The 14,338-nt window shown below is 32.9% G+C and overlaps 1 protein-coding gene across 5 annotated transcripts in view; it reads right to left on the reverse strand.

Moving 5' to 3' along the window:
* Positions 1-14,338, reverse strand: part of LOC105338840 (dynein assembly factor with WD repeat domains 1) — a 29,582-nt gene that overhangs the window by 2,309 nt on the left and 12,935 nt on the right. For 4 of the 5 annotated variants that reach the window (XM_066080065.1, XM_034459342.2, XM_034459343.2 and 1 more), the window contains 3 exons: positions 14,017-14,236; positions 10,692-10,814; positions 9,321-9,474 (listed from right to left, as the gene is read on the reverse strand). In XM_066080065.1, coding sequence (XP_065936137.1) covers positions 9,321-9,474; positions 10,692-10,814; positions 14,017-14,236 — 497 coding nt within the window. Of the gene's footprint in view, positions 1-6,328; positions 6,689-9,320; positions 9,475-10,691; positions 10,815-14,016; positions 14,237-14,338 lie in introns of all 5 variants that reach the window. The other variant, XR_004598795.2, reaches the window with a different exon arrangement.

The raw sequence follows: 14,338 nt of genomic DNA on the forward strand, positions 1-14,338 counted from the left end.
TTCAAAATTTACAAGAGCAATTATTCTTTAATACATAGACGATATTAAGAATGCATGTCTTCATAAGCCACCCCCATTCCCTGCTCTGAGAAAGCCAACTTATAGGACAGAGCTACGCGTTCTTTTAAGAACACCGTAAAATGTACCACGCTTGTTTATATGAGTATTCTTTTTCTGACAAATGTTATGATATGTTTTATGACTTCTTAATGTACTTGCATTCGTAATGTATATATTTTTTATTGTGAAAAATCGGGGGAAGGAGTAACTTGAGAAGCTTTTTTTTTATCGAATTATAATGAAAAATTTCTCCAACTAGAACCATTTTAACAAGAGCTTGGACTTTGGGTAGTTGTGTCAAACAGCAATGTAACGTAGGCCTGTCTGTTTCATTGCTGGCTACTTAGCCATTACTATTTGAAATCAACAAGATTTGCCTGGCTTTTGAGCTAAGACTTACGCAATCGGTGCATATTTCGCTTGAAACCGCGTCATTTTTAACTTGTTTTGACGCAAGAAATAGATAGCTACCTCCAACCGAAAGTCCAAGGTCTTGTTAAGATGGTTCTAAGTACAGAAAAAGATGTTTTAATCCCCATAAATTATACAATTAATCATATAGGATTGGATTGGATCGGTGATATTTCTGTATTACTGTGGAATCATCATTGTTCGTTGGTGAGCAATGTTCGTGGCTTTCGTGGGTAACCGTTCCCCACGAATTTATATCCTCGCGAACGTATATACATGTACAAGCATTTGTTTAATATCTATTAACGAAAAAAACTTGCTACCGACGAAATTACGTCCCCACCAACCAGGAAAATGTTGGCTAAGCAAGAAAATTGACCCCCACTAATAAAAATGATTCCAAAGTAATTCTTAAAATTCGGGGATCCTCAGAACATCTTGAATTCTACCAAAAAAAGAGTCGCTTTCTACGAAAAACTAAATGTTCACAAATCAGATACACATGATACACAGACATGATTTCAAATCAAGAATTGTTCATAAAGTTACATACAAATAAAAATTGTTACATCCAAAAAATCACTTTGTACTTCATTAAACATGTGATACCCATCAGAATCTGAAAGTAATAATGTAACAAATTAAAGCCTTCATCGTGGATTTCTTTTCTCTTGACTACAAAGAAAAAAATAATTTTAAAGAAAGAACCGAATAAGAACGAAAAAGAACGCTTTGTCAGGATAAAAATAAAGTAATCATCATTCATCAAATTGTGATAAACTTAGACCTGTTACGCACTTATTGTTCAGAGAGTTTTAGAGAGTACAGCGCCTCTGTCGGAATTCGCCGACTTAACTGACAATTAGATACGGGTCATCCAAGTTCGGGTTGTAAAACCTTTTATCTTAGCCTGGTACAAGCCGGTAATTACCCAGAGACAATACCAAACAGGCGTGGAGCGGTATGAGGTCATCTTCTTAATTCATCAAATTTATCAGGCATCTTCTAATTTATTATAAATCAAGGACAATGACGTCATCAATTCCGATCCGGATCCAACAAACATCTCGGTTCTGGAATCAATAACACTTAATGAAACTGAACCACTTCACTTCAGTCCTTGCTTTAAAATCGGGCCTGTGTTTGAACGTGATTAGAGTAGATGAAAAGAATTATTAAACCCCATTTCAGAAGTCATTTAATCATCACCTGAGCGGTGAAGGGGAAAAGGATATCTAAATTAAGAGGAGTAATTAGATTGGCTGATTTTTTTCCCTTCATGGTACATGAAACGCGCACTTTTACTCTTGAGAAACTGGGTTAATTCAGTGGCAGAACTTCTATTGACGATTAGATCGAAAATAGAAACAGGTTTTCATGTTTTATGATTCTGACATATGTTGAGAAAGGTCGCACAAAACTCATAATGATTATTCAAATACATCAAGGACTTCAAGCTATTTAAGATTGCAAAGGCGTGGATGTTTGGTAATAGGCAAAATATTGAACAAATTGATTTTTTTTTTATAGAAAACAGACAGGCAGACAGATATATAGAAAGAGAGGGAAAGTGAGATAAAAGACAAGAGAAAACTGAGGAAAGAAAGAGGGAAAGAGAGATAAAAGAGCGAAAGATCATTCACCCCATTTATTCCCAACAGTGACGTCGACAAAAAGTCGTTCACCCTGCTCTATATTAAAAAACCTCTCCGGTCAATAAATCAAGAAAAGAGGCAAGAAGAGATGTGAAATCGATAGTACAGGGCTCAGCCTTGTGTGCAGGCACGAGGAGGGGATGGAACTGGAGTGAAAGAAACAAGGATATCCCAAGGACATACAGTAGTATCTGAACAGTCTTTGGCGATTCATCTGCTTTCTTGTCCCTCCCTGCAGCTAATCAGGTGAACGTTTGATGTTGCATTGAAAAGACAGATGATGAACTGCAGTCTCATTGCAAAGACATAGTTGTTGATTCACCACACGCCCACGAGGAGTCATCTGAATCAATGAACTTTTTACTATTTTATACCTTTTTTGGCGAGGGAAATGAGATGGGGTTCATTTGTGGCTATTGCTCTGTTAATATAATGTTTACATTACTCCAGAAGAATCCCTTTGTTCCGTTTTTTTTAATCATTCGGGATGATGTGATTTACGGCAGGTAGTCTAACTGGTAACCTTGGACGCGTCTGATGACCTCCCTCAAAAGGCGTGTTCAGTGCCCCCTTAATTCAATTAGCCGAGATATCGCGGGCCATCGACCAGATACGGTTGGTTGGATGTCGTCTGCTCTAGAGGATGTTGCTCCGACTCGAGCTAATCCCGATCGCCATCAAAGATGTTCACTTTTGTCTCAAAAAGTCTTTGTTGTATGATTTACATGATTTACGATTACAATTAATGCCTGTTATTTTTTGCCCATAAAAACTATAAGCGTAATGTTTTTGTTGATGATCTTCACAGGACATTAACATCTTCCAAGGCCTTCCACAAGGACAGAATTTGAAAGCATTGAGGGTGGAGTAAATGCTTGTTTATGTGGGCGTTTTAATTGCTGTTGTTTTCACTATGTTGTTGTCTTTTCGTTTTTGTATAATTGACTGTTTATCGGTTGTTTATTAAATTCAAGGTCCTTTACCAGAAATTTATATGGTAAAGCAACGATCTGCACATCTTTGTACTACTTGCATTTTATCTCCAACAAATGTGTTTGTTTTCCTTTATATATAAAAGGTAACCAAGAGAGCATTTCCCGAAATAAACTACACAGCCGGATGAACCAGTGCACGAGAGGTGTTCCTTTGGCAACGACATATTTCCCCTTTTTTCCGCGCTTTGACTTTCGGATCAATATGATGTCTGACGTATTAACCAGGAAACACTCGGGACAAGTGCACATTGGTCATTTTCAAAAAATCATCCCAGATACTTATTATTAAAGAGTGAAGTACATTACGTAAGAATGCATTGACTGGATATTGAGTACAATGACAATAGGTCTTCGTATCACCGAATGATACAGACCTTTCGACTTTGTCTTATTTGTTGAATTATTTACAGTCTTTCCATGGGTTAATAGTCATCCCACCTCGAGATGAAAGATTTTGGTGGGACCTTTGGCATTTCGTTACCAATAATTAATAGAGGAACGGCTTTTCCGGCTCCCTCAAGCTAGGTTAGGATGGCACAGTTTTGGCTTGTCCCATTGTACATGCACCTCTTAACAATCAACTCCAACATATGAAGGCCGAATCCATCTCTTGTTTATCATTCATGACGTATTTCCAAGTCATTCACATTCATAAGGTCAACTTTTGTATACAAAATATTTATGGGATGAAAATGTTTTGTTAATGTTTCACAAACGCTTTCAGGTTGCTACGCCCAACTAAATATATACTAGTACCCTTTTTAATGTATGCTCATTTTTTTTTTAATTTTCGAAGGCTCTTAAAGCATATTCTGTTTGGTAAAGTGAATGACCAATAAAGAAGGATGTTTATGTAACATTGAATTCAATCTCATTTATCAACTTGTACATACTTAACCAAACCAAACGTTTTCCTTAACCTTTTGAATTACAGTTACAATTTATTGGAAATAAAAAGACAGAATCACGGATACATTTGACAAGTTATTGTCTTTTTTCTTTCACCAACTATTAATTTTATAAATTTAAACTTACTTTTTTGATATTCAAACGGATTTTGTAGGAGGCAACATTCTTTCAATTGTTAACAAAATTCCCACTGATAGCCACAGAAATCAACTATTCATATTATGTTTTGAAATCTAGATCCTGGACCAAATCAAAACTTTTTTTCTTGTTTTTACACACTTTATATATAAGAAATAATGAAAAGTTTATAAATAAAAACATTGCTGATAAAAAATGTCTCCTTCCACTAATTAAGTTATAAAAGGGTATATGAAAACCTTAAAAATAAAGCCTACTGTTACAGTGTGGAAAACTGACAGACACATGGGCAAAGAGGAACAAATTTATTATAAACACCTGTGTTTCAATTAGATGAAAGAAATAGCACTAATTACATGTATAATGCATGAAGAGGCCTAGTGGATTATGTCAAATTTACATAGGTAAATGAAATCTACAGAAAGGTGATGAAAATTTACAAGGATAATGATGCCTAAAAAACATTCATCAAGCAACCATTAAAAAATCAAGGACAGCTGTTAATATCGCATGCAGAAAGGTTAAAGGTGAACATTACTCAGTTCATCCCCTTTATTTGAAACTGATTAATGAGAAGGTGTGTTTATATCATGAAGCATTAGTTGGTCAATAATTCAGGGGACACATATTGATTAGACGGAGAAGTGCAAATCACTGCATAGTAATTCTATTCACACAACACAGGCCACTCAGGTGGAACGTGGTTTAAAATTCAGCCTCTCTTTAATGGAGATTCATAGGTAATTCAGTGACGATTGCAAAAATAAGATATTATTTTTTTAAAAATTGCAGATAGCTATTCAAATTACTAACAGGTGAACTCGGGCATTGTCTAGCTCTTGCAAATCGGATGTAGTTGACATCTGTATTGATATGGGTATTTCGTTCTAGCCTATAAACAGCTTGGTCTCTTCTTGAACTTTTATTTTCTGATGAAAAATGCTATTTCTCTGGACTCCCGATAAATAATCTCTGCCCCTGATTAACATGCTCTGTTTCTCTAAGATATGACTTGATTTTGATATAGAAAAAGAGGCGGTAGTGCTTATTGGAAATGATACATTAAAACTTATTTATATTATAAACTTAAAACTCTATTCCTTATTAATTTTACACATTAAATATTTTTTAATATCCATGATTTAATTCAAATATAAGGATGTTTCTTCTAAAAAAACAAATATTTTTATTTTTATTTTCTAAGAACACTTTTCATTTTGGCAGCTAATACAGAAACATATTATCACAAATTGATGGGTTTTAAAATTAGAATAATGTTGTTTTTCTGACATATCTTCATTTTGAGGTTTTTGATAATTATAATTTTACCTATCATTTTTCATTCTACCAACCTTTTAAACAGTTGTGAGTTTCCTTTCTTAGTGACACCTTTCAACCATAAATGAATGATTAATGCAGCAGTAGTTATACAAATAACAATACCATTTTACTTGGAAATTTAAAAAAAAAAAATTCTAACAACTATATGTAAGGCAATTAATTCAACAGAATATGTACTTTAAAAGACTTTAAGTTTCTATAATGGGAAAGTGAACAAAAATAAACCCCTTGAAACATGAATTATAAATATATTTTTCAGCTTCCTAACAAAAAACTTGTCCATAATTCATGGCCATTGCATACAATCAATTTTTTCTTTTATCAATTACCATTATGTTTTATTCTTCAGAAGGGGAAACTGCATATTTTTCCAATAGCTTTCCGAGAAAAATATGCTTGCTTTTAATGATGTTTTCTTCTACGTCATTAAATCGTACAGTTTTCAGCCCAGCTAGGAACCATATTTCATGGAAATATAAAAAAAATAACCACTTCTTTTTAGTTGACTGTATTTTTGTCCCCCCCCCCCCCAAGTTAACATTGTGCTGTATTTCTTCTGTATTCTGACTATAAAAATTAATTTATTAATATACAAAAAACAATTAATATAAAAATATCTTTTTTATTTACTTTATATGAACAAGAGTCTTATTTGAGTTCTGACTCACAAAAATTTATTAATCAATACACAAAAAATAATTAAATAAAAATATCGTTTTCATTTACTTAATTGAACAAGAGTCTTATCTAAATTAATTAATGATAAAATATTAAGAATACAAATTACAAAGGTGTAACAGATAAAAAATTAAAAGGTACCTCATGGTGTTGGTCGGTACCAAACTGAAAGTACAATTTCTTAAAACTTGAGTCATATATACTGAAATGTCATTTAGTACTTTGTAATTCCTCCTTATAATAAAATTAGATAATTGCGTCAAAACTCTGAATGTTGGAAAAATATCATGCTATTTCGTGTTGTCATTAGGTATACTTGCCGTAGATGCTGTTAGAATAATTTAAAGTGAACTCAAGTGGCTTACTGCATTTTTGTTGTATTTTACATAATGAAATACCATTCTGTGCCAAGTGACTTGTACTAGACTGTTTAAAAATACATCTTGATATTTCCTGTAGACAGCAATTCAATGCAGAATTCTCAAAGAAAATGGTCTTGAACTATTAAAATATTTAAAAAAAAGGAAAATAATATGCAAGACATCTGAGAATGATGATAATTTAAATACAAATTTAGAACATTGTTTTATGCTGTGTAAAAGATGAAACAACCAAATCTACAAAAAATGAAAAGTCAGTGGGCCAAAGATAGATCTAAATACAGATACAGAAAACCCGGTACTTGATATTTGATGTATGTAGTATTCAAACATGTCAATTTCAGTTTAAGAGTTTTTATAATTAAATGTCACCTTCATTCAATTGAATTCTTATTTTCACAAGCCTTTGTGACAAGACGTATCTATAACCCTAAACTAGGGTCTAAATACCATTCAAGAATGTCTCTGAATGAAGGGGATTAAATCTTGGGGTCCGACGGCATCAATACATGACAGAGGGGATGATATATATGCTAGTTCAATAATAAAAATAATATTCAATGAATAAATTTAAACTTTTGACAAAGTACTTGTGACGTGTCTAAGCTTTCACCTCGGCAGATCAGCTCTTAATATATCGACTTTACATAAAGTGCAGAGGCTGGTGTACTTTTAAACAGAGAAAAAAAAAGTTGCCTCATTAATTACAAACAAGAAAAACATGTTATTTGCTTGCTTATTTGAAGCAAATAACATTTCTTCAACTTAAAAATTTGAAATATTTTAAAGAGTTTTCACTGAAATATTATTATACACTATAAACTGACTGAAGGAAATGTTGTAAAAAAAATGTTTACCAGAAGTACAAAATGTTACTTTTAAAAATAGAATACAGCATTCTTATTGGTCATTTATGTACCAGTACTACATGTACATTTAAATTACTGATCTCCTATGGTTCGTTCATACATTTTTCAATCACACTTTTTGATTTTATATCCTATGCTTATACAGGGGTTTTCTTTTCTTGTGGCACTGAAATGGGGAAAATGTGCAACTTATTTTATTTGTGTCAGTCTATTTTTGCGATTTAAAAATTTTCATATACCAAGCAACACCGGATATAATTTCTGCGCATTGAATATTTTGCGATATAAAAGTGATAGCAAAAAAAAGGTGAAAATTAGATCATCGTGAAAATTGCCAGGCATAAATGGTATTTCAAGTGAATGGTTATCAAAATAGTTTTGGGCTCTATCTTTAAAATTATCGATCTTTGTCAATACTGTCCTTTGGGAGTTGAAGACAAGTTTTCTTAATGTAACTTTCGAGGTCAAGGTCATAAATGAATGACACACAATTTTCAAGGTCATCATCAGTCAATTTCAAATTGAGCTTGCAGGCAGTCAGAATCCACCATATCTTCTTCTCGGGACAAAAAAGTGATATAACACTCACAGCTGTTCATTAAAAGGGTAGGAAACATATTTGTTTAAAAAAATAAAACTAAAACTGCAACTTCTCAAAGTAATATCCACTCATATATAAATTTTAAACTGCAAATCTGAATTTGTAATAAATCCATTGAGTTTCTTTTTATGAAAAGATTTTGGAAATGTTTTAAAATACAGAATAATATCTATTGTGTGTTTAACATTAACAAAGTTTTAAGTTTATATGGCTACATTCAGTGGTGAAACACTTCAGATGACATTGGACCACCTTCTTCTGGGAATAGACAGTGTTCATACTACCAATATCATCTTAATCAGTACAAATTTCCTTCTTTTACAAAAATTAAGTATGAATGAATAGAAACCAATTCATCATTTGATAATTGCTTCAAGCATCCGGTTTTAGGTCAGGTCAGGATTTTCTTTTGAAATACAATGATCATGCTGTTGTCTGATGACAGACAAAGCAAGATTAGCATTGAACAAATGTTTAGTTACATTCGAAGGGAAAAAAACCCTGGTTGAGAATGATCCAGACAACTGTGATAAATGCCACACTTCTTGAGATCTAGGAAACTGCTGTCATTCAGAACAATGGAGGTTGTGCAAGGAGTATGACACATAGACTTAAAGCCTTTACAGGCTTACTCTTGCCTCTCAATTTCTTAGTGAAAGTAAATGAATGAATATTAATTGGATACAATATGGTATACAACACATGATGATACTGTACTGTTAAAAAAAGAAAAACACTGGATCACCTTCCCAAGACAAAGGACAGAGTCAGTGACTAAGACTTTGAACTAGGTGGCGCCATGTGTAACGAGCAGACGTTTCGCCCCAGGGTTCCTTGCTACCTCAATCAGGTGACCCACAAGTCAAGTTTAAAACAATGAAAAGAACTTTTAATAAAGTGGGCATTAGGAAATACGAAATAAGATAAATGAGTGTCATAACTGCCTTAAGAAACAAGTTATGAATAGTTTTGTGGTTCCAAATTTATTTTTAATTTGGAGGTGGTTATCAAACTTTAAAGTTGAAAAAAAAAATCATAAGAAAAATCCAGACTTCTTATGATAATTCTAGAGACAAAAATATATATATATATTTTTTAAGTTTAATATCTCCCTAAATGCAGGTGACAGCTGATTAGTAGTAACGTTTATTGATCAGCTAATCAATTAAAAGTTCAGGGCTAAAATAAAAACGGAAATCTATACATCTGTATTATTTTCAATTTCATTTTTATGTTGAAATTAAGAAGGAAATTCTGAGAGAAAAAAAAAAATCCTAATTTACCTTGCATTTGAAGTTTGGTTCCAGACTTTCAATTGGACACCTGCAGAAATGATAACCCACGAGTCTGACAGTTTGGAAGAACATATAGACATAATTCTGTCCGTCTCCCCATCATCAAGACTGCAAAAGTATTTCTCTCCTTCAGCAGACCTGACTATTGAAAAAATAAATAATTAAAAACAGAAAGACAGGAAACAAGTAATCATTCATTTGGCTCTCAGTGAATTTGATTTGTTACTCAAGTCTGATTTCTCAAATCCATTTATGGATATTATCCATGGATAACTTGCAATCCAACTAATTAAAATTTATATGATTTTTTCAAGCTAATACTAAAAAAAAAATCTTAATTTAAATCAATTCAAATCATTTTTTTTTCAATGACAATCATGATTTGTTTCATTTTGCTTTTCAGGGTCAAAGCTGTCTTACTGAAGGTCTACAAAAGTTAAGTCACTAAAAAAGATTTATTCACTATTCTCAGAATTTAATTTTTTTCAGTTCCATGAAAACTGCACTCTGCTGTTTTAATGTAGGGTAAATATATTTAAAATGGTGAAACTGATGCAAAAACAACTGTCAACCTTATTTAATATTAGCTACCAATTAACTAAAACTTAGTAAAACTGTAATATATTTTTGTCATACAAAAGAGAGCGAAAGGGCTACTTAAAAAATCACAAGATAATTTACGTGTTTATATTTTTATTGTCAGGTCCTACTTGAAGTACTCAGAAATAAGTGTTTTATCATTAATATATATATGGAGAAAATTCCTCTGCATTTTATTAAAATTGATAGTATGACAATAACCTTGAATGTTGACCTTGAAATTGGTACAAAAGACATCTAACAGAGTTTTGCTTTCAGGCCATCAGTAATTTAAGTTGCCTAGCAAAATATTACAATGAATGAACTAGAATCCGCATATCTCCATTGAGACACAAACAGGAAATGGCCTTGAAAAAAAAGTTGTTTTGAAGCAAAGACTGTTCTCCCATGTGTGAAGTTCAAACCATTGGAATGTAAAATTGAGTCTGGTGCTCTGTGCAACATTGTGTTCTAAAGGAGATCTTCTCACGATGGTAACAAAATTGGCTGTCAGCCTCTACAGCATGAATGGTACATGCAACCCCCGATTGTTACGATAATCGACATAAAAATGCAGATTCCATAAATATATGCCAAATACCACACAGAATCACTTAATGTCTGTCTACATTGCATAAGACCATCCCCCGTCTGCTCTCCTAGACTCGTACTTAAGCCATCGGCAGAACTGTAGTTTTTGTAAAATTTGAAGCAATGCAATGCTCATCTATGTAAAAATTCATGGTCATCATAAATCTTTGATAGATAATTGTTTGTTACCATTTATATATCCAAGTCCTTTGTCGAGGCAGAAGGCAGAGGCTAATAACAATCCCTCACAGCAGGCTAGACTGTCTGTGATTCCAAATTCTTCATTATGATTGCCAAGTTTATGGACAAGACCTGAAATACACAATCTAAACATGGATAGGAAAAAGTAAATCTTTTTTTATTCTGGTCTAATCTACATCCATTCCGCGGTGATTAACTAAATAACAATGTGTAACAAAATGAGACATATCATGTTAAAAACGCCATTAATCTCCTGATAAGCAAATTATTTTCGGAATGGAATGAGATAAAAAATGCACCCTGCATTCCTTCTAAATCTGGATTAAGCAACAGTGCGGCTATTTTTACTGTATTCTTTGTGGAAACTAGATCCGCTGTTAAGAGACTTTATGAGACATATGCCCATCCTAAAAAAAGACAAGTATCACTCACACACAAGTACAATAGAGGAAACTGTCCTTGAAATTTCTCGACAGCTTAAGTGGCATGAGACAGGGACTGAAATTAGGACACTTATATACAATGCTGTCAAGTGTTGGGCCTTTCTCTAAAATATATTGTACATTAAAATTCCCCATAACATTCTGCACACAAGTAGGTCAAATTTGATCTTCATTTACAAACTGTTTTACCCCTAATAGGATAATGTAATGAAAGTGAAATTGTGTGAAAATTGCATTTCCTTGAATACATGCATTTATTCATTATCAAATGTCACCTTATAGTGCAGTGCAGGCTGTCTTAAGATGCACTAAAAATGATTTAAAGTTAATAGCTTTTGCCCTTCCTTAATTTGTACTGATGTATTCTACATAAATTTATGTCTTACATAATTAACTGATTAGGCTTGTTAATACTGGTGCCGAAAGGTTTATAGTAATTACAGCATGAATCACATACTAGAAGTATCAAAAAGATTGTTCACCAATTTAAGAAAAACTTCTAAATTCTTTACTTTTTATGAATAGAAAGATTTTGTATGCCTCAATGCATTAAATCTCGGTGAAATTAGTAAAAGCATAATGCAAAAATTCATCCATTTAATACACAATGTTGTTCAAAATGTTTAGGGAGACATCGTGTGGGAGTAGAAGCATGAGACCTTGTCATAACTGTTACAACTACTTGCTGCTGTTGACACGGCAGACGAAGTCAGACATTTTAGTAAGTGTATAAGTATGATGTAATAATGTTCATGCTGACCTTCTGTTTTATCGAGTGACTGACTAGTGATCAGTCGAAAGGTCACATCCCTCGATCACTGCTTTCAGGAAAAAACCCTTTAGAAATCCATATCTTATATACATATTCTATATCAACAAAGAGAAAAAAAAGTTTATATGCTATTCCCAGCTACTTTACAAAACAATATGGAACTTTATCTTAAATTTTGCTTGTTTGTCATCCACAAAACAACCCAATTCAAGGTCAAACGGTGTAACTCTTTCGATAAAATTAGACCTTAATTATAAAGGAATACTTTACTCCAAGACAAAAAGAATTAATTATAAATTATACATTTTCTCCGAAATTGCAGCTGCGAATTGTGTTAAATGCCTTCTGAAATTGTAGATTCTGAGAAATGATAAAAAGCACTTATGCAAAAAGATGAGAAAAAAAGAAAAAGAAGATAATTAAAAAAGGTTCACGCTGTGAATTTTGATCATACACTGATTATGAATTCAAATTTCACTTGGATCAAAACAACTTCAAGTGCTCAGATACAATTCACCTTGCAACTGACATTAAAAAAGAAGAAAAAAAACACCACTAATAGATTTTTTCCTCACAAAAACATTTTCATATGACCTTGAAGTAATGTAAACATGTTCTAGATGTGTTCTAATATGAATCTGCCTCCATTTGTAAAGGACGCTTCCTTGTATAAATGGATCCATATTTAGATTCATTGTGAAAAATGAGATAGTGCAGACACCTGTTAGAAAAAAAAAAGAGGGCAGACGTAATGACTCAAAAGTGAGGCATGCTGTCCCATCATCCAAATTCGTCGCGTTTATTTTAAGGACCTGGACAAAAGACTTGCAAGAGATATGTGCAGCTTGATACAAGTACACAGCAACCTCACTCAACTGATTAATTTTTGGCTTTTATATGACGGACATAATTTTACAAGGCACCATAACAAGTTTTTTTTTCCCTATCATTTTGAATAAATCCAAATAAACAGCATTATCATATCACCTAGAGTGCTCAGATCACTACTGTTTATGATATGCTATACATATATATCCATTACATAAACATATACAATGTTAACAAGAGAATAATAGTTGCATGATATGTCAGAAAAAGTGTTCTATAGCTTGCCCTACAAACAACTATTTTAGTTTGTTTTCTATTTGCACATTAGTGGTATTAGGGGCACCAGGGGATATAATGTCTCCATGAACCTTCCCTGTACCTATGTATGTTTTACATGTGTTATTTCTGCATGTTCATGTTTATGTTAACTTTTACATGTAGTTGGATTCTACTTTTCTTAGAAGATATGGAAATTTTCTGACTTACCGGTATTCAGTTGATTGATTGTTCTTTGAATTTGTTGTAAATATTAAAATACCTGTGGCATCTTTATTTTTTTTCCTGACTGATTTGGTCCAGGTGCACCAGGGTTCTTAGAATGGGAAATTTCAATTCATTTCATGTTTGAGGAGGAAAGACCATTAACATATTTTTTTATTAATCTACTAAATTTCCTTATTCCAAACTTTTCTGGGGAATATTATAAAGAAAAAGTTTGGTCAATACAGCCCATGCGAGCTCATTTTAATATAAGGGATGGATTTGATTTGATTTGAATAAATCACAAACAAAAACACATAAATACATGTACATGTTTCAAAACATTTCATAGGGAAAAGTTAAGCTGGTTGATTTCATACATTAGTAGCAGTGCAAGAAAGAGAACTCTAGCTGCATGTCTCTGAAAATTTTATCAGCTAACTTGAAAATCTCTTTACAAATCGCTGTCTGATTAGTCATTAATTTTTACATCATATTCTTTAACTTGTTGCATGTTCATATAATTGATCTGAAACATAACATCAAATACTGACAGAATACAGGGTAGTCAGGTCCATTATTATTCTGGTCACCATTTATGGTAAAACACAAAATCATTCGAAAGTAAAGCCTGCACTGCACAACAGAATATAATGGCAAATTTATTAACTAGAGCTTGTGAAATTTGCATGATACTTGAAATTCTTCCACACTGCTGAAACAAGCTAAATCTTGTATATGCATGCATGTGTCTAAATATGCATTGGTTACTCTATCACAATACACATACCTGACTTCCAGTTCAGAGCTTTAACATTGGGCCCATCATCGCCATAGTAAACAAGTCCATTGCTGATGGTCATCCCCCGTATCCCCCGACAACAGAGGGCCGATCCATCTGTTGACCTGGTGCCCTCAGACTCAAAGACACACTGTAACTGCTGACCGTTGACCTCATACACCTTGATGATCCCATCCAACGAAGATACAAACACATGGGTTTCATGGATCTGTTAATGAATGACATCAATTCTTATGCAGATCGACTGATAAAATGATTTGCTTTTCTTCTGATTGTGCATGCTCTATAAGTTAAATTGAAGGTTTTTAAC

The sequence above is a fragment of the Magallana gigas genome, chromosome 3 (genome assembly GCF_963853765.1).
Source record: "Magallana gigas chromosome 3, xbMagGiga1.1, whole genome shotgun sequence".
Taxonomy (NCBI): domain Eukaryota; kingdom Metazoa; phylum Mollusca; class Bivalvia; order Ostreida; family Ostreidae; genus Magallana; species Magallana gigas.